A 19,938-nucleotide genomic window follows, 5' to 3' on the forward strand; every position below is an offset into this window, starting at 1 on the left:
CCGTTTTGGTTTCTGTATTCAGCGGAATAGGTTTTCCCCCACGGTCTTATGTACTCGTACTGTAGCTGAACCATGACACTATGGTTCTGGTTCCATTTCTGTCCTTGAACCAGGTTGGGTTAGAAAAAAGGGGGAAAAACAAAACAAAAAACCAACCTTCAGCTACTTTTACTACATTCACAGAGGCATTTTTTCTGGTCCTCTGGCCAGACAGTTGGGTTTCTCTCAGTTTTTGCTGACCATCTCTGCTGCTCATATTCTGATTGAGCCTGTCCTTGGGTTAAGACCAGGAGGTACTGTAGTGAAGAGGGAAAGGGGGGAAAAAAAAGAAAAGAAATACACTGCTACTGTATGGGTCATTCTTCAAGTTTTGACCTTTTCCCAGTCCACCTGCTCTTGCTTATTTATATTCTTTAGAGTTCTGAGATAGATGCAAGTTTTTATTTTATTTTCTGTAGAGATTTTAGTTACAATCAATGGGAGAAAGAGGTTGGAAACCTCACTTTTTTTAAAGAACTTAATATTCAAAGTTTTAAGCTTTTAAAACTATAGTTCAGCAAAGAAACTTTTGATAAAATTATCTCCAAGTATTTATGATTTTTTAATGATTATTAATATAAAGATCAAAAAATATTACTACAGTATCACTACATTTTTTTACCATGTTTCTTAAAACTTTTTATTTTTGTAAAATATGTATACAAAACCTTTGCCATTTTAACCATTTTTAGATGTAGAATTCAGTGACATTAATTGCATTCACCATGTTGTGCTACTATCACCACTGTCCATTTCGAAAAGTTTTTCATCACCCCAGAGAGAAACTCATTACCCCTTAATCAATAACTTCCCGTTCCTCCTTCATCCTGGCTCCTGGACACCACTGATAAACTTGTGTCTGTGTAATTGCCTATTTTTGATAGTCCATGTAAGTGGAATCTTACACTATTTGTCCTTTTTGCCAGACTTATTTCTCGCAGCTTAATGTTTTCAAAGTTCATCCATATCATAGCATGTATCAGAGCCTCATTTATCTTTATGGCTGAATAATGTTCCATTATATTGATGTACCACATTTTGTTTATCCAGTCATCTGTTTATGGACGCTTTTGTTGTTTCTGTCTTTTGACTACTCTGAATAATGCTGCAGTGAACATTGATGTACAAGTTTCAGTCTTGGCTTTCAGTTCTTTAGGGCGTATACCTAGGAGTGGGATTGCTGTGTCATTTGGTAATTCTGTATTTAACTTTTTGAGGAACTGCAAACCTGTTTTCCACAGTGGCTGCACCACTTTACAGTTCAACAGTGGATGAGGGTTCCATTTTCTCTACATCCTTGCCAACACTTGTTAGTTTCTATTTTTCTGATAATAGCCATTCTACTGCAGGTGAAGTAGTATCTCATTGTGGTTTTGATTTACGTTTTCTTAATGGCTCGTGATGTTGAGCATCTTCTCATGTCATTAATTGGCCATTTGTACATCTTCTTAAGAGGTCATTTTATTTATCTCTTAATCTTTATTATTTTCATTCTTCTAGTAGATTTGGGCGCAGTTTGGTCTTCTTTTTTCTAGCTCCTCAATTTGTAAAGTTAGGTTATCAACTTGAGATCTTATTTTTTTTTTTGAGTACTGCCTTCACCATATCCTGTAAGTTTGGTTTTGTTGTGCTTTCAGTTAAATTTGTTTCTAAGTAGGTGCTGCAACATTTTGCACCTGTCTGCTAACCTTAACATTGGCAGTTTGAACCCAGCCAATGGCACCCTGGAAGAAAGTCCTGGTGATCTGCTTCCTTAAAGATTACAGCCAAGAAAAACCCTATGGAGTGGTTCTACCCTGCAACACATGGGATCGCCATGAGTTGGAATCTACTTGACCAGAATTTTTTTCTTTTTAAAGCATGTTCTAATTTCCTTTTTATTTCTTCTTTCACGTACTTTGGTTGTTTAATTTCCACATATTTCTGAAATTTATGGTTTTTCTTCTGTTACTGATTTCTAGTTTCATTCCGTTGTGATCGGAGAAGATTCTTTGTATGGTTTAAATCTTTTAAAATTTATTGAAACTTGTTTTGTTACATAACATATGGTCTACCCTGGAGAATGATTCGTGTGCACTGGAGAAGAGTATATTTTGCTGTTGTTGGGTAGAGTGTTCCATATATGTCTGTTAGGGCTCGTTGGTTTATAGTGTTGTTCAGGTTCTCTATTTTCTTATCTTCTTCTAGCTATTCTGTCCATTATTGAAAGTGATGTGTTGAAGTCTCCAACTGTTTCTCCCTTCAATTCTGTCAGTGTTTGTTTGCTTTATATATTTTGAGACTCTGATGTTAGGTGTGTATATATTTATAATTTTTATATCTTATTGATGGATTGTACCTTTTATCATTGTGTAATATCCTTCTTTGTCTCTTGGAACGGATTTGACTTAAAGTCTATTTTGTCTTGTATTAATATAGCCACCCCCACCCCTGCATTCTTTTGGCTACTGTTTGCATCTCATTTTCTGTTTTGAAAAAATTTTTCACTGGGGATAGAATTTTATGTTGGCAGTTGTTTTAAAATCACTTGAAGGCACTCGATCCAAGTCTTCTGCCTTTCTCATATTTGTTCCTCTGAACATAATGTGTATTTTTTTTTCCTGGGTGCTTTTTTAATTGGTTTTCAGTAATTATGACATATATTGGTGTGGTTTTCCAAGTGCCTATCATAATTCAGATTTGTTGAGTTTTCTAGATTAATGTGTTTATGATGTTCATGAAATTTGCAAACTTTTATCCATTATATCTTCAGATATTTTTTCTTTCTTTTCTCCTTTGCTCCCTCCATTCCCTACATTTTCCTCTTTTTTTTTTTTGCCTTTAATTACACATGTATTAGATGGCTTGCTATTGTTCATATGACACTGAGACTTTTTTCCCATCTCTTCTTCTGTCTGCTTAATTTTTAGTAAATTTTCTTGCTATTTCTTCATATTCACTGATCTTTTTTTTCCTGCCATGTCTATTATGCTATTAATGCTACTAGTTATTTTTCACTACAGATATTTTATTTTTAATCTATAGTTGTCCTACTTTTTTTATAGTTTTCATTTTTTTCTTATGTTTGTTTTCTTTTCCATCCTTGATCATATTGAGCATATTTACAAAAGTGTCTTTTATATGTCCTTCTGCTACTTCCATTACTTTTATTATTTTTGGACTGTTTCTAGTAAGTGATATTTCTCCTGTTTATGCTGGATTTCTTAGACTCCTTTTATACATGTGAGTGAGGAATGGCAAATTATTTCAGGTTAATTTGTAGGTATATATTTTTGTTCACTTCTATGCAGTTTTCTCCTTTCTGGGATTTTCCCTTCATGGGCCAGTCATTTTGTAGCCTTGAAATATGACTTCTGTTTCTTCTGCCCATTAATACTGCTAGTTTAAATTTTTTTTTATTTATTTCATTGTTGAGAATATACACAGCAAAACATTCTTTGAGTAGTGCAGCCATTCTCACTCTACTTTCCTGGGTTGTTCCTCCCCATTAACATAAATTCACTTCCCCCTAAGATTCCTGTCAATCTTTCAAGTGGCGTGTGTCAGTTTGATCCCATATAGATAGTTCTTAAAAGAGCATAATGCTCAAGGCAGACTTTTTAATAGTTAAGTAAACTGTTGTTTGGTTTTAAGAACACTTCAGGAGATATTTTTAGTTTAAGATTTAAAGATTATCTCAGGGCAGTAGTTTTAGCAGTTGATCTGACGGCTCTAGGAAGTCTGTATTACATGAGAATTTGAAATTCTGTTCTGTATTTTCCCCTTTTTGGTCAGGAATGGGTTAAACCTGAAAATAGGGAAAAGTGAAGAGATAAAAATGGTTATTTAATCTATTAATTCTCTTAAACCTTTTGATTCACATCCTTTGTGCCTGATGTTTATAATTCAAAGATAACTGAAATAGTGTCTGACTTTCTTGGCACTCTGTTGCTAGAGATAGACACATCAAAACACACCAAACCCATTGCCGTCGAGTCGATTCTGACTTACAGCAACCCCGTAGGACAGAGTAGAACTTGCCCGTAGGGTTTACAAGGCTGTAAATGTTATGGAAGCAGACTGCCACATCTTTCTCCTGTGGAGCGGCTGGTAAGTTCAAACTGACTACTGTTTGGTTAGCAGCCAAGAGCTTAACCACTGCACCACCAGGACTCCTTAGAGAGAAAGACACATAAAACGTTTATGTGCTTTTATGAATGTATGCGCTTTTATGAATGTATCTTCTGTTGCTTGCTGCTTTCTCTTTAATTTCCTATTGACGAATAATGCTGTTTCTACATAATTGATATTATAAATTCTGTTTTTGAAGCATAGTTAAGTGATGATTATAACATTGATAAATTGAGAAAATTGTGTATTTTCTGTGAATGAATTTCCCTTAATGAACTATTTTCTAAAGCAGGAGTTTCTTAATCTTTGATTTGGAGAAACAAAAAATGACTGGTAAGCAGTGCTTTTAGTGAAAATTCAAGACAATATTTTACTTTTTAAAATATGTAGATGAAAATGTTAGTTTTCCCTGAGATAATTGTTAAACCTTAAACCAGAAATATTCCCTTAGGTCTTCTTAAAACTAAACAGTAGTTTATCTTAACTAGTAAAAAAGTCTGCCTTGAGGATTATGTTCTTTTAAGAACTATCTGTATGGGATCAAAATGACAACAGCAACTCGAAAGAATAGATAGGAACCTTGGGGTTAATGGAAGAAACAACTGAGTAAAGGAGGGTGACAATGGTTACAGAACTTGAAGAATGTAATCAGTGTCACTAAATGGTACATGGAGAAACTGTTGAATTGCTGTATGTTTTGCTGTATATTCTCAACTGTTGAATTGGTGTATGTTGAGAATTGGTTTATATTCTTAACAAAATAAGTAAGGTTGTATTAAAAAAAAGAATCTTAGTTTGTCAGGCAGAGAATACTTTATTTCCCTTTTAATGCTATTGGCTGAATCTTAAAATAGTAATAACACTACATTTTATATATAAGATAAAGTGTGTTATATTTATTCATTCATAAACATATACTGAGTGGAGAGAATGTGTTTGGAATTTCGTGAGCCATGGGAAAATAATGCTGGTCAAAACATACATTGTTAAAGACTAGTTGAATTATAGGTTCAAAAATGCTTTCTGGAGTCCTCCAAGGCTTCTTGGCCCATCATTTGGTTCATTGGCCTTATTATTACCATTTTGTCATTTCACGTGGAGGTTTTTCTGTCAGTCCTGTTGAGTAGCCTGAGATTTACACGTTGGTCAGGTTTCTACTTGCAGGCCAGTCTGTTGTGGTTTCAGAGGTGTAGGGTCCATACGTGCTTCCCTCATATGGATTGTAGGCTGGGCAGCTTTCCTCATTTTTTTCCTCAGATGTGTTTTAGGGAAAATGGCTTATTCAGCACAGATAGCTTGTTTTCAAAAGAAAGTTAATCAAGTAAATTCATCATCATCATCAACTGGGACCAGTGGACCCTTTTTAAATCTATATTTTTAAGTCAATTTATGGATAATCTACAGAATTAAGAATAAAAGAATAGTGAAAAACTATTAGACATTTTAAAAATACTTGAAGTGTGCATACCTTATATGTCAAGCAAATTTTGGTACACAAACGTCATGAAAAATAAAAGAATTTCACACATTCTTTTAGCAAACTGAGATGGTCCAGGTTGTTGCAAAACACTGCATGATAAAGTCCTTTCAGATGAATTACTTAACTGTAGGAGAATACCATATTTTCTTTTTGTCCTTAAAAATATATTATTCACTCATCAATTCTTAATTTATGCAACATTCATTTGAGATACTATTGTCCTAAAAAGTCTGAGATTTCATTTATATGATTAATTTTGCCATCGTTTTTAGTCTAGTATGCTTCTGTCTGTCTCTTTATATCATTCTTTGCTGTGTCTAATAATTGTAAGAAGTCTTTGTTTTTCAATTTTATTCTCTTTTCTATTATGGATGGAAAACAAAAACTATTGAATTCTTAAATATAGTCAATGAAAGCAAAAAACAGACTACAAATGTGTCTCTAAGCCTTTTTTAATCTTCTTGAAAGATGACACAATTTGGTCAACACAGTATGAAAACTAGTGACAGTGTATTTCACTTTTGCATTAACTTTTTAAAAAGGAAGAAGGAAGGAATCAACATGAATAGTGGTCAAAGATGGTTGTGTGATCAGACACACTGCAGTGTCTCTCTACAACAAAGTCTTATATAAACCAAGTGCGGTCACAAACGGCACCCTCAGACCTATGAAAAGCAAATGAAGGACTGAAGAAACAAACCGGATATCTGACTGGAAGGAGACAACAAGGATGGTGGGAAAGCGGGAATTCGTGGCCTGTCCACAGCCTACCTGCTACCATGGAGCAATGTGACCATCTTGGGTCAGCTACAAGCAGTATTTCTGAGTGCGGAGCCCAGCAAGAGATATCCAGAAAAATACAACGTGAGACAGAGACACTGAGTAAACAACTCTAGAAAGGAACTATAAGGTTGGCAATCAATGCACCTGGTTTGGCATGCCAGAGATAGAGTGTCCCACGAGAACAGCATCACACTGAAACCAGGGAATCACAGGGAAGAGCTTCAGGAGTAAAGGGATGTGGGTTGGATTATAGGAGATTCAGGCTAGGGGACAGATTAATCAGGAGTGCGCATTTGCTGAGAAGCAAAAGGAAGGTAAAAGAGGGAGAGCATTAGCTCTGAGGGCCAGGTGAGTGCAGAGAAGGGAAGAAGCTTGGTTGCCCACATGTACCAGCACAGAGGACTCCCTCCTCCTCATGAAACTAGGCTGTTAGCAGAGATGTCCAAGTGCGCTTGGCAGAGGGCTCCCTTCCCCACTGAGATTAGTTTGTTAGTGGGAGATACCCTGCAGTCCCTCTCCCTCACTGCAAACAGGCTGCCCAGGCACTGAGCCACCACACTAATCCCACCCATACTCAGATACTGTCCCATCTACCAGAGCCTGTGCGGAACCCTCCTGGGTCCCCAGCCTGAGAGCAGAAGCCCTGCCCCACCCTATTCCTCCTCCCAGAGACTTCCCTGCCCTTTCGTGTCTGTGCGGAAGAACCCCAGACCATCTGCCTGAGTGTAGAAGCAGTGAACTGCCTCCTCCCCACTCTTCTTAGTCAGATGATCACCTTCCTAGCTGTGTGGCCATCCTCTGGGTGGTCTCACTGAACAGAGAAACTCAGGCCAGCCTCCTCTCCTCCCCCAGGGACTCCCCTGCCCATCCAGGCCTATGTGGATGCCCTCTTGGCCTCTGACTAATCAAGGAAGCCCCACTTCACCCCTTCCCTCCTCCCAGAGACTATGCTGCCTTTACTTCCCTGTGTGGCCACCCTCTGGCAAGTGTCACAGAGCAAGGAAGTCCCACTCAGCCTCCTTTCCCCTCTGAGGGACTCCCCCACTCTTCTGCACGTGTGCATGGAGTGCTCTCTCCCCATCCCGAGCCAACAGAAACTTACCTGCTGTCTCCTCTCCACCATCTACCTGAGATTGTGAAAGGCTTACCTCAACCACCAAGGCTGTGCTTCCCGACCCAGTGAGAGCAGAGAACCCACCTAGCAAACCAGGGGGCATGGCACCTGTTCGCATCAACAGTAAGAGTCTGCACCACTCCTCAAGCGATACAGAGGAACCCTAACTACCCAATGCCTCCTGACTTACCACGAAGAAGAACATTACATGCTAAATTCCAAGCAGTCAGCCAAAGGGAAATTTTAAGTGCTTAATGCCACAGGCCCCAAGTGTACTCGACTCTCCATGCCCTCCAGTGAAATGAAACTACAACTAACCAGTAGGCAGTCCCAACATAATACATACCTCAATAATACAAAACAGTAATTAAAATAATACAAACAAAAGGGAACAACCTAAGGAAATGAGAAATAAAATAATAATATATCAAAACAGAATCAGATAAACAAATAAAAATCATTAATGTCTCAAAGAGAACACGCAATTACAAAGCATATGAAGAGACAGGGAAAAATAGACCTGTTTAATGAACAGGATAAAAAGAAACGATCTTGGAGGATGAACACATACCATATTTTTATGCAAATAATGCATGCGTTTTGCATTGTTTTGCCAATTGCACTCTCCCTCCACAAGGTATTTTTGTAAGCATTCTATGCTAATTTTGGTATGAAAAATCAGCACAGCATGCTTATGAAAATATGTTGCTGAGGAGGGCATGGTTGGCAAAAATATGTAGAACATGTGCGTTATTCATGTAAAAATACGGTAATGAAACTATCCAATAAAGACTTCAAAAAAGTAGTTATGCAAAGAGATAAAGGAAACCACAGGGAAAAAACTAGAAGAACTCAAGAAAATATTACAAGAACAAAATGACAAATTCAGAGAGAATCCCTAAAAATTCAGCAACTAGAAATTCCAAAGGTCAGTAATAAAATAACAGAAATAAATAGTTCCATGGAAGGATAGAAGAGTAGAGTTGAAACAATAGAAGAAAGAGTCAATGAAGTAGAAGGCAATTATTTAAGACTACTTCGTTTGAAGAACAAATAAAAAAGAATGAAGAAAAATGAACTAAGCCAAAGGGTTATGTGGTATACCTTCAAAAGGAGCAATATTCACATAATGTAAATTCTGGAAGAAGAAGAAAGAAAAAAAAAGCACAGAAAGGGTATTTGAAGAATTAATGGCAGAGAACTTCCCAAGTGTCACGAAACAGGATATTTTAATCCAAGAGGCTCAACGAACCCTATACAAGATAGACCCTAAGAGAAATTCATCGAGACATATAATCAAACGTTTCAGAATCAACAACCAAGAAAGACTCTAGAGAGCAGCACAGGAAAAGAGAAATACCACCTACAAAGGGGCTCCCAAAAGATTAAGCACTGATTTTTCATCAGAAATCATGTTGGCAGGAAGACAATAGGATGACATATACAAAGCCCTGAAAGAAAAGAACTGTCAACCAAGAATTACATATCAAGCAAAATTGTCATTAAGAAATGAGGGAGAAATAAGGACATTTTCAGATAAGCAGAATTTAAGGGAATTTGTAAACACCAGACCAGCTGTACAAGAAATATTAAAGGGAGTCTTTCAGATAGAAAACCAATGATATTACACAACAACATGAGAGAAAGACACGAGGCATCATCATCCTGATGCCAAGTTAGATGAAGACATCACAACAGTAAAACAAGCTAAAAATGATCACAGAGTATCCAGGATACAAAATTATAATCAACATCATCAAAACAGAAGGGATAATGATTGATGTAGTTACAGAACTACCATATGATGAGGAACTTAAGGCTATTTAAAGATATAACAGACTTTTTTAATGCAGGATGTCAAATACCAACCCCATGGGAACCACAAAAAAAAAAAAAAAACTCACCAAAATAAAGAAAAATTGAAATAAAAAGACAATAAACACAAAAAACAAGAATAATGAATGGAAAAGAAAACTCATAAAAGAACTCAGCACAGAAAGTAAAGAAAAAGAGATCGTTAACACCAAACACACATACACACATGAAACAAAATGACTGCAATTAATTCTTTCCTATCGATAATCACACTGACTGTCAATGGATTAAATACACCAGACAAGAGAGAGTGGCTGAATGGATAAAAATACGCAGCCCATCAATATGTTGCCTACAAGAGACACACCTTAGCCACAAAAATATAAATAGGCTAAAAATCCCCCCAAAACCAAATCCATTGCTGTCGAGTTGATTGTGACTCATAGTGACGCTACAGGACAGAGTAGAACTGCCTCATAGAGTTTCCAAGGAGTGGCTGGTGGATCCAAACTGCCGACCTTTTGGTTAGCAGCCAATCTCTTAACCACTGTGCCACCAGAGCTCCAAGGTTAAAAATCAAAGGATGGGAGAAAAAAAACCTAGTAAACATTAACCAAAAGAGAGGAATGACAATATTAATATCTGATAAAATAGACTTTAAGTGAAAATTAATTAAAAGAGATAAAAAGGACATTATATAATGATAAAAGGGACAGTACACCAAGAAGACGTAACAGTTATAAATATCTATGGACTCAGTGCCAGAGCTCCAAAATTTATAAAGCAAACTGTAACAGAAGTATAGAGAGAAATAGTTCTAGAATAATAGTAGGAGATTTCAGTACACCATTTTTGGTGATAGAACAGCTAGAAAGAAAATATAGACATAGAAGACCTGAATAACACTATCAACCACATGGACCTAACAAATATATATAGAACACACCACCCAACAGAAGTACAATACACATTCTTCTCCAATGCACATGGAACATCCTCCAGAATAGACCATATTCTAGGCCACAAAACAAACCTCAACAAATTTTAAATAGATTGAAATCATACAAAGCATGTTCTCTGACCATAACAGTATGAAGCTAGAAATAAATAACGGGAAAAATAAGGGAAATAAGAAATAATACATGGAAACTTAATAACACTCCAAAAAAAACTATTGGGTCATAGAAGAAATCGAAAGTGAAATTAAAACATAATTGGAATTAAATGAAAACAAAAACACACCAAAACCTCTGGAACATAGCAAAAGACAGTGTTCAGAGAGAAATTCATAGTAATAAATGCATACATTAGAGAAGAAGAGTCAAAATCAGTAATTAACTTGACAGTTTGAACAAATAGTAAACAAAGAGCAAAAGAAGACCAAAGCTACCAGAACAAAAGAAATAATAAAGATCAGAGCAGAGATAAATTAAAAAAAAACAAACAAACAGAAAAACTATAGAAAGAATCAACAAGACCAGAAATTGGTGCTTTTAAAGAAAAGATCAATAAAATAGACAAACCATTAGCTGGACTGACAAAAGAAAAGACACAAATAACCAAAATAAGAAATGAAATCGTAGATTTTAAAACAGATCCAAATGAAACTGAGGAAATCATAACAGAATATTATGATTTGAAATTTGAAAACTTAGAAGAAATGGACAAATTCCTAGAAACAAACTACCTACCTAAACTATCACAAATAGAGGTAGAAAATCTAAACAAACTCATAAAAAAAGAAGAGACTGAAGATGTCATAAAAAAAATTCCCCCAGAGTAAAAGCCCAGGACCAAATGGCTTCACCAAGAAATTAAAAAAAAATACATTTTATTGTGCCTTATATGAAGGTTTACAGAGCAAAACAGTTTCCCATTCAACAGTTTGTACACAGAATGTTCCAAGACATTGGTCACAGTCCCCTTAATGTGTTAACACTTTCCCCATTTCTGCCCTAGGTTCCCTGTTACCTTTTGTTCAGTTTTCCTACCCTTTCCTGCCTTCTCATCTTTGCTTCTGGGCAGATTTTGCCCTTTTGGTCTCATATAATTAACTGTCCTAAGGAGGTTGTTCTTCTTGGGTGTTATTGTTTATTTGGTAGAACTGTTGTTTGGCTGAAAGGTGTTCCCTGGGAATGACTTCAGTTCCATGTTAAAAGTGTGTCTTAGATCCATAGTTTTGGGGGTTTCTCCAGTCTCTATCAGACCAGTAAGTCTGATGTTTTTATAGATTGGATTTTTGTTCTGCATTTTTCTCCTGCTCTGTTCGGGATCATCTGTTGTGATCATCACAGTCACAGAGTTCTGTAGAGGTAATCAGGCACCATCTAGTTCTTCTGGTCTTGGGGTCTTGTAAGCTGTGGTTCATGTGGTCCATTAGTCCTTTAGACTAATTGCTCCCTTGATTCACTGATGAATTTTACCAAACATTCAGAGAAGAGTTGATACCAATTCAATTCAAACTCTTTCAAAAAACTGTGGGAGGTGGAAGGAATACTCCCTAACTCCTTCTGTGAAGCCAACATAACCCTGATACTGAAGCCAGGTAAAGACACTACCAAACAAGAAAACTACAGACCAATATCCCTCATGAAATGCAAATGCAAATTTTTTAAACAAAATTCTGGGGAACAGAATTTAACAACGTATTAGGAAAATATACATCATGATCAAGTGGGATTCATACCAGGAATACAAAGATAGTTCAACATTAGAATATCAGTGTAATTCTCAACACATTCATAAAACAAGGAAAGGAACCTCATGACCATCTCAGTTGACAGAGAAAAAGTATTTGATAAAATCCAACACCCTTTCCTGATAAGAACTCTCAGCAAAATAGGAATAGAAGGGAATTCCTCAACATAAATGAGGGTATATATGCAAAGCCAACAGCCAATATTATCCTCAATGGAGAAAGAGTGAGAGTCTTCCCCTTGAAAACGGGAATGAGGCAAGAATGCCCACTATCACCACCCTTATTCACTATTGTACTGGAAGTTCTAGCCAGAGCATTAAGGAAAGAAAGAGAAATAAAGAGTATCCAAATAGGAAAGGAAGAAATAAAATTATCCTTATTTGCAAGTGCCATAATCCTATACATAAAACCCCCAAGAGTCCACAGGGAAGCTCTGGGTCTAATAGATGAGTTCAGCAATGTTGTGTGATACAAGATCAACACAAAAAAATCAGTTGGATTCCTATGCACTAACAGAGAGAAGAAGATGAAAAGGAAATCAGGAAAACAATACCATTTACAGCAGTTCCCAGAATTATTAAATATCTAGGAATAAACCTAATCAGAGATGTAAAAGACTTATACAGTGAAAACTATAAAACACTGTCTTAGTCATCTAGTGCTGCTCTAACAGAAATACCACAAGTTGGTGGTTTTAATAAGGAGAAATTTATTTTCTTACAGTCTAGTAGGCTAGAAGTCCAAATTCAGGGCGTTCACTCCAGGGGAAGGCTTTTTCTCTCTTTCAGCTGTGGGGGAAGGTCCTCGTCATCATCAGTCTTCCCCCGGACTAGGAGCTTCTCTGCACAGGAACCTTGGGTTCAAAGGACACGCTCTGCTCCTGGTGATTCTTTCTTGGTGGTATGAGGTCCCCCATTCTCTGCTTGCTTCCCTTTCCTTTTATCTCTTATAACGTAAAAGGTGGTACAGGCCACACCCTAGGGAAACTCCCATTACATTGGATCAGGGATGTGACCTGGGTAAGGGTGGTGTTACAATCCCACCCTAATCCTCTTTAACATAAAATTACAATCACAGAATGGAGGCCAGCCACACAATTCTGGGAATCATGGCTCAGCCAAATTGATACACACATTTTTGAGGGGACATAATTCAAACCATGACAAACACTAATACAAGAGACTAAAAGAGATCTACTTAAATGGAAGGACATTCCCTGCTCATGGATTAGAAGATTTAATATTGTGAAAATGTCAGTAGTACTCAAAACCATCTGTAGATACAATGCAGTTTTGATCTAAATTCCAACAACATTGTTTACTGTAATGGCAAAAACTAATCACCAACTTTATATGGAAAGGAGTGGGGCCCTGAATAGCCAAAGAAATATTGAATGGAAAGAACAAAGTAGGAGGCCTCACAGTTCCTGAACTTAAAACATACTGTACATCTACAGTAATCAAAGCATCCTGGTATTGGTTCAATGATAGACACATAAACCAATGGAGTAGAATAGAGTACCCAGAAAAAGTCTATCCATCGGTGGACAACTGATTTTTGACCAAGCGTTAAAGTCTATTCAGTGGGGAAGGAACAGTCTCTTTAGCAAATGGTACTGGTATAATTGGATAACCACATGCAGAAAAATCAAACAGGACCCATACCTCACACCATACACAAAAACTAACTCAAAATGAATCAAGGACCCAAATGTTAAAGCCAAACCGTAGAGTTCTTGGAAGAAAACATACGGGCAAAACTATGGGACTGTCTTAGTTATCTAGTGCTGCTATAACAGAAATACCACAGGTAGATGGCTTTAACGAACAGAAGTTTATTCTCTCACAGTTTAGGAGGCTAAAGTCCAAATTCCAGGTGCCAGCTCAAGGGGAAGTCTTTCTGTTGGCCCTGGAGAAAGGTCCTTGTCATCAGTCTTACCCTAGTCTAGGAGCTTTTCAGTGCAGGGACTCCAGGTCCAAAGGATGCACTCGCTCCCAACTCTTCTTTCTTGGTGGTAGGACATCCCTCTCCTTTCTGCTTGATTCTCTCTTTTATATCTCATAAGAGATTGACTTAAAATATGGCCTAATCTTGTAGTTGAGTCTTCCTTCATTAACATAACTGCCTCTAATCCTGCATCAGTAACATCATAGAGGTTAGGATTTACAGCACATGGGATAATCACATCAGATGACAAAATGGTGGACAGCAAGACGGTACTGGAAATCATGGTCTAGCCAAGTAGACACACATTTTGGGGGGATGCAATTCAATTCATAACAGGGACCTAGTTTTTTTTTTTTTAATGACAGATTATCAAATACAACTACAAATGCAAGAGTAGCAGAAAACAAAATAGGTAACTGAGACCTCCTAAAAATTAAATACTTATGCTGCTCATCAAAAAACTATCAAAAGAATAAAAAGACAACCTACAGACTGGGAAAAAATCTTTGGGAGTGACATATCTGATATGAGTCTAATTTCTGAAATATACAGAAAACTTCAACAACTCAGTAGCAAAAAGATAAACAACACAGTTAAAAAATGGGCAATGGATATGAACAGACACTTCACCAAAGAGGACATTCAGATGGCCAACAAACACATGAAATGATGTTCACGATCTTCAGCCAATAGAGAAATGCAAATCAAAACAACAATGAGATATATCTTACCCTTGCTAAAATGGCACTGATCACAAAAACAGAAAACAACATACGCTTATAAGGAGGTGGGGAGATTGGAACCTTTATCCATTGCTGTGGGACTGTAAAATGGTACAGTCACCATGGAAAATGGTATGGCACTTCCTCAAAAAACTAGAAATAGAACTAACTTATGACTCAGCAATCCCACTCCTGGGTATATACCCTACAGACCTAACAGAAGTGACATGAACAGACGTACGGTCACTGCTGCAGTCTTCAGTAGAGCAGAACGGGGGAAACAACCTAAATGCCCGTGAATGGATGAATAGAGAAGCGAAGTGTGGTACATACATGCAGTGGAATACTATGCAACCATAAAGATAATGATGAATACTCAAAACATAACATGGATGAATCTAGAGGACATTATACTGAGTGAAATAAGTCAATCACAAAGAAATATTGAATGATCCTACTTTTCTAAAAAGACAAAAGTATGTATACATACAGAAACCAACCTTCATTGGTGGTTACTAGGAGGAGTAGGTGGGGAGAGGGGGACTAACTCCTTAGACAGTTATTGCTGTTGTTAGGTGCCCTCGAGTCGGTTCCGACTCATGGTGACCCTATGTAGAACAGCACGAAACACTGTCCGATCCTGCGCCATCCTCACAATCGTTGTTATGCTTGAGCCCATTGTGGCAGCCACTGTGTCAATCCCATCTCGTTGAGGGTCTTCCTCTTTTTTGCTGACCCCGTACTTAGACAGTAGACACTTGTTACTGCCGCATCTTTCTTCTCTTGAGTAGCTGGTGGGTTTGAACGACTGACCTTTCGATTAGCAGCTGAGCGCTTAACCATGGAACCATTGATACACCGAGTGCTAATTCTTAATAAGTTTGTACATTGTTAATCATATCTTTGAAGAGTCGTGATTTTTAACGTTTGTCTAAACTATCCTGGCTTTTTTTTTCATTCGAAGAATTTTTGGAACTATGGAGGCTGGGTGAGCCCCTGAAACTATTGCCCTGAGATAATCTTTACACTTTAAGCCGAAAATATTCCCTGAAGTCTGCTTTAAACCAAACAATAGTTAAGCTTAACTAGTAAGGAATGCCTGCCTTGAGCATTGTGCCCTTTTAAGATCTGTCTATATGGGATCAAACTGACAACAGCAACTTGAAGGATTAGAAAGGAAACTTAGAGGGCAATGAGTTTATATTAATAGGGGAGGAACAACTCAGAAAAGAAGGGTGAGGATGGTTGCAGAACTCCAAAAATGTAATCAGTGTCACTGAATTGTACATGTAGAAACGATTGAATTGGTGTATGTTCTGCTGTGTATATTCTCAATGACAACAAAGGTACGATAAATTATAAAAAGAAAAGTTGAGCTTGTCATTCTCTTCTCAGCTCACTTTACCTGCTCATTCCATATCATTCTCCCCTGTTGGATCATATGGCATTGCTTGTAATAATTGAGTTTAAGTTTTTGTTATAAATCATAGGTAGTCTAAATAAATCATAGGTAATATAAGTAAATCATAGGTTCGCAGCATAAATTTGTGTTCTCTTTGTCCACGAGTGTTGAGGATCTTTTGATTTTCAGGTTTTTTTTTCCGATAACGCAGTTGAATGTGCCAGTAATGTTGAAAATTGATCACTGTGGAAACTCTGGCAGTCTAAGGAGTAAGTTGGGAGTGTTACATATATGTCATTGCCAGATTTTGGTGTGAGAAGCGCATGTTGTGATCTCCTAATTATGTTTAGCTTACCATTTTAACCTTTATTAATCATTGTAACCAAGGTTATTTTATCCCAGCAACTCCTGTGGTAGATTTTAGTTTGTACTGAGACACATAATATAATAGCTGACTTTGAAATTTGGTTATAAGAGCATGAAGATTCTAATTTTCACAAAAAAAGTTTTTCCTTAAACAGTGAAGTTACATGTTTAAATTAGGTGACTATTTTTTTCTTATTTTTAAAACCAAACTGAATTAAATTGTAATTTTTAGAGGAGATTATTAAATCAAGACGTATTACTGTTGGTAGACAGTCAGCAGAATCATTAAAATTAACTATAATTTACTTTTAAAAATTATTAATACTGAAGGAATAGTCATAAACCTTTTGTCTTTATTGTTTTTTTAAGGCAAGAGGAGCAGATGTTCCCGAGATTGCTGGAGACCTTACTCTTAAGACATGTGGCAGTACAGCCAGTATGAAGGTTAAACATGTGAAAAAGTAAGTAGTAGTTTTACAGTAGGAGCCCTGGTGGCGCAGTGGTTAAGAGCTCGACTGCTCTCCAAAAGTTCAGCGGTTCAAACTCACCAGCCACTCCATGGGAGAAAGATGTGGCAGTCTGCTTCCATAAAGATTACAGCCTGGGAAACCCTAAGGGGCAGTTCTGCTCCGTCCTGTAGGGTCACTTGGAGTTAGAAATGACGGCAGCAGGTTTGGATTTGTTTGGGTTAATTTCCCAAGAGATTTAAATGAATTTCTATTTCTATAAATGAAACTTTTACTTAGGTTCCTTACTACATAGACTCTTAATGTCTGTACATTTAATTATGCTTTCAAGTCTTAAATTGTGACCCAACAAGTAGTGGATAAGGCCTGCAGATTGTTTTATTTATCTAAAAATATACTTTATTCTTATTCTTGAAACAATTTACGTCATTATCTGTCAGGTTGCACTGTTTAATAGGAACAATCCAAGTATATCCTTCTTGATACTTTGAATGCAGGCTCTCATTCATTTAGAAAAATCAATGTCTTGTTGTTTAAGTTATGAGATTGCTGTGTCTTAGCTTTTGCTTTTAGGAACCTGAAATAGATACCAATAGTTAACTCTTAAGTGAAATATCTGAAAGTATCTGTTTAAGTTGTAACCAGAAATCCGTCTTTTCCCGTGGGAGAGGGTCAGATAGAAGTCCCTGGCTGGTGCAGGTGGTTAAATGTACTCGGCTGGCATTCAGGTCTACCCAGCGGTGCCTCTGAAGAAAGGCCTGGTGATCTACTTCTGAAAAACCAGCCATTGTAAACCCTATGGAGCACAGTTCTACTCTGACGCACATGGGGTTGCCATGATCAGAACTGATTCTAAGGCACCTGGTTAGGTTTTTGGTTTTACAGAGGGTTAGATAGCTGCACTTCATTTGTAAGTAGGGAAAAGACGAGGATAAAAATGTTCATTCTGCACCCAGATCCAACAGTGCGGGATTGATGGGCTGTGACAACATTCACAGGTAAAATCCCGTTGTGTGTTTTGTGGTGGGAATGCTGCTCTGGCTGGAAGCTGGCTGTTCAGTTTCCCTAACATTCACCGCAAGTAGAGCTTTCCTGTGGGCATTGCGCTGGCTAAGATGAGGAGAGCATAGAGATGCTGGTTTTTTTTTTATTTTGACCTGTGCATTGAATATAGCTTTCATTTGCTTCAGTGTATCTCGGAAAGGATTTGTGTGAATTACGTGTGTTCACGCGCATGGGCTTAGTCAATTTTTTTGCTTGCATGAGCTCTTGAAATCCATTGTATTTTCCCTTTAGGCTTAGTGATTCTGACTGTCCCTGTATCTTCTTTCTTACTGACTTATTTTCATGTACTTCAGGTTACCCTTCACCAAAGGTCACTTTCCGAAGATGGCCGAATGTGCACATTTCCACTATGAGAACGTTGAGTTCGGCAGCATACAGGTATATTTGAAATATTTTCTACATCTAGAATTAAGATATATAAAACTTGAAAGTAGTTTTTTCTATCAATATCTTTTTGGATAGGGTAAAAACTTTTATTCTCTTCTATTGACTAATACTTGATGCCTGATGACTCCATTTCAAGTGGAAACAGTATAATAGAATCACTGCAGATCTCAGAATTTCTATCAGATTCCTAGATAGATTTTGTCCCTGTTTTTTGGCTTGAAGTATTCTAGTTGTTACCTGACTTGGTGTTGTATCATAGTAATGGTGGATAACTCAGAGCCAGAGGTGGCAAGGAGTGGGCTGGGGTGGGAGGAGAAGTGCTAATAATGCATTAAAAAAAATGTACATCATATGTGTGCATATATACATATACGTGTATGTAAAACATATACCCGTATACATATACATTATACACATATAAATGTACAGTTTAAAGTCCACTGTAAGAGAAATTTGCTGCGTGCCTCTCCCCTATCTCATTTGCATTCTCTAACCCCAAAGATTACTATTAGTATGACTTTTGTAATAATTCACTTTTTATAATTTTACTATAAAACTATATTTTCTTTTTTTATATCAGTATGGTACTCAGGTTTACCTGTGTCTGAACTGTATAGTACAGGAATCATTCTAATTCATTCAGCAAATACTTACTGAGCTGTACTGTGTACCAGGCACTGTTTTAGGTGATTCAGCTTTATCAGCTGAACAACAGCAACAACAAAATAAAGCAAAGATCGATTCTTAAAGGGCATAGAGTCTGGCTGAGAAGACAGACAGTGAACGTAAGGAGTATAAAATATGTTTGAAGATTTTATGGAGAAAGGGTATGGAATAAGAGCTGAACATAAGGGAGATCAGAAGTGATGGGGGTGGGTTGAAATATCAAACCAGGGTAGGTTTCATTATTGAATGTATTCTTCCTTGACTTGCTTCTTTCATTTAACATTGTGAAATTCATCCTGTAGATGTATATAGCTATAGCTTATTCACTTTCACTACCGTATATTAATCCACATTATGCATATGCTGCAAGTAATTTATCCATTCTTCTTCTATTGGGAATTTGGATTGTTTTCAGTTTGGGGCTCTGAAACAGTTTTTCCAGAAACATTGTTCCACACAAATCCTGGTGCACATGTGCAGGAGTTTCTTCGTTGTATATACATGGGTGTGGAATTTTCTATAATATACCTACATGTTCTACTTTATTAAGTAAAGCCAAACCTATACGATGGAGAAGCTAATTATCATCAGTCAGAACAAGGCCAGGAGCCGACTATGAAACAGACCATCAGTTGCTCATAATGCAAGTTCAAGTTGAAGCTGAAGAAGATTAAAACAAGCCATGAGAGCTGAAATATGACCTTCATTACATCCCGCCTGAATTTGGAGACCATGTCAAGAGTAGATTAAATTCACTGAACATTAATGACCAAAGACGAGATGAGTTGTGGAATGACATCAAGGACATCATACATGAAGAAAGCAAAAGGTCATTAAAAAGACAGGAAAGAAAGAAAAGACCAAAATGGATGTCAGA

General features: G+C 37.1%; 1 protein-coding gene across 2 annotated transcripts in view; it reads left to right on the plus strand.

Annotated features, from left to right (window-relative positions):
* The window catches only part of ARHGAP32 (Rho GTPase activating protein 32), a 301,914-nt gene that overhangs the window by 60,544 nt on the left and 221,432 nt on the right, over positions 1–19,938 (plus strand). Inside the window, exons 3-5 of one of the 2 annotated variants that reach the window (XM_012556402.2) lie at positions 16,846–16,937; positions 17,900–17,941; positions 18,302–18,386. In XM_012556402.2, coding sequence (XP_012411856.2) covers positions 16,846–16,937; positions 17,900–17,941; positions 18,302–18,386 — 219 coding nt within the window. The remainder of the gene's footprint in view (positions 1–16,845; positions 16,938–17,899; positions 17,942–18,301; positions 18,387–19,938) is intronic. The other variant, XM_004379330.2, reaches the window with a different exon arrangement.

Source organism: Trichechus manatus, unplaced genomic scaffold, assembly GCF_000243295.1.
Source record: "Trichechus manatus latirostris isolate Lorelei unplaced genomic scaffold, TriManLat1.0 scaffold00064, whole genome shotgun sequence".
Taxonomy (NCBI): domain Eukaryota; kingdom Metazoa; phylum Chordata; class Mammalia; order Sirenia; family Trichechidae; genus Trichechus; species Trichechus manatus.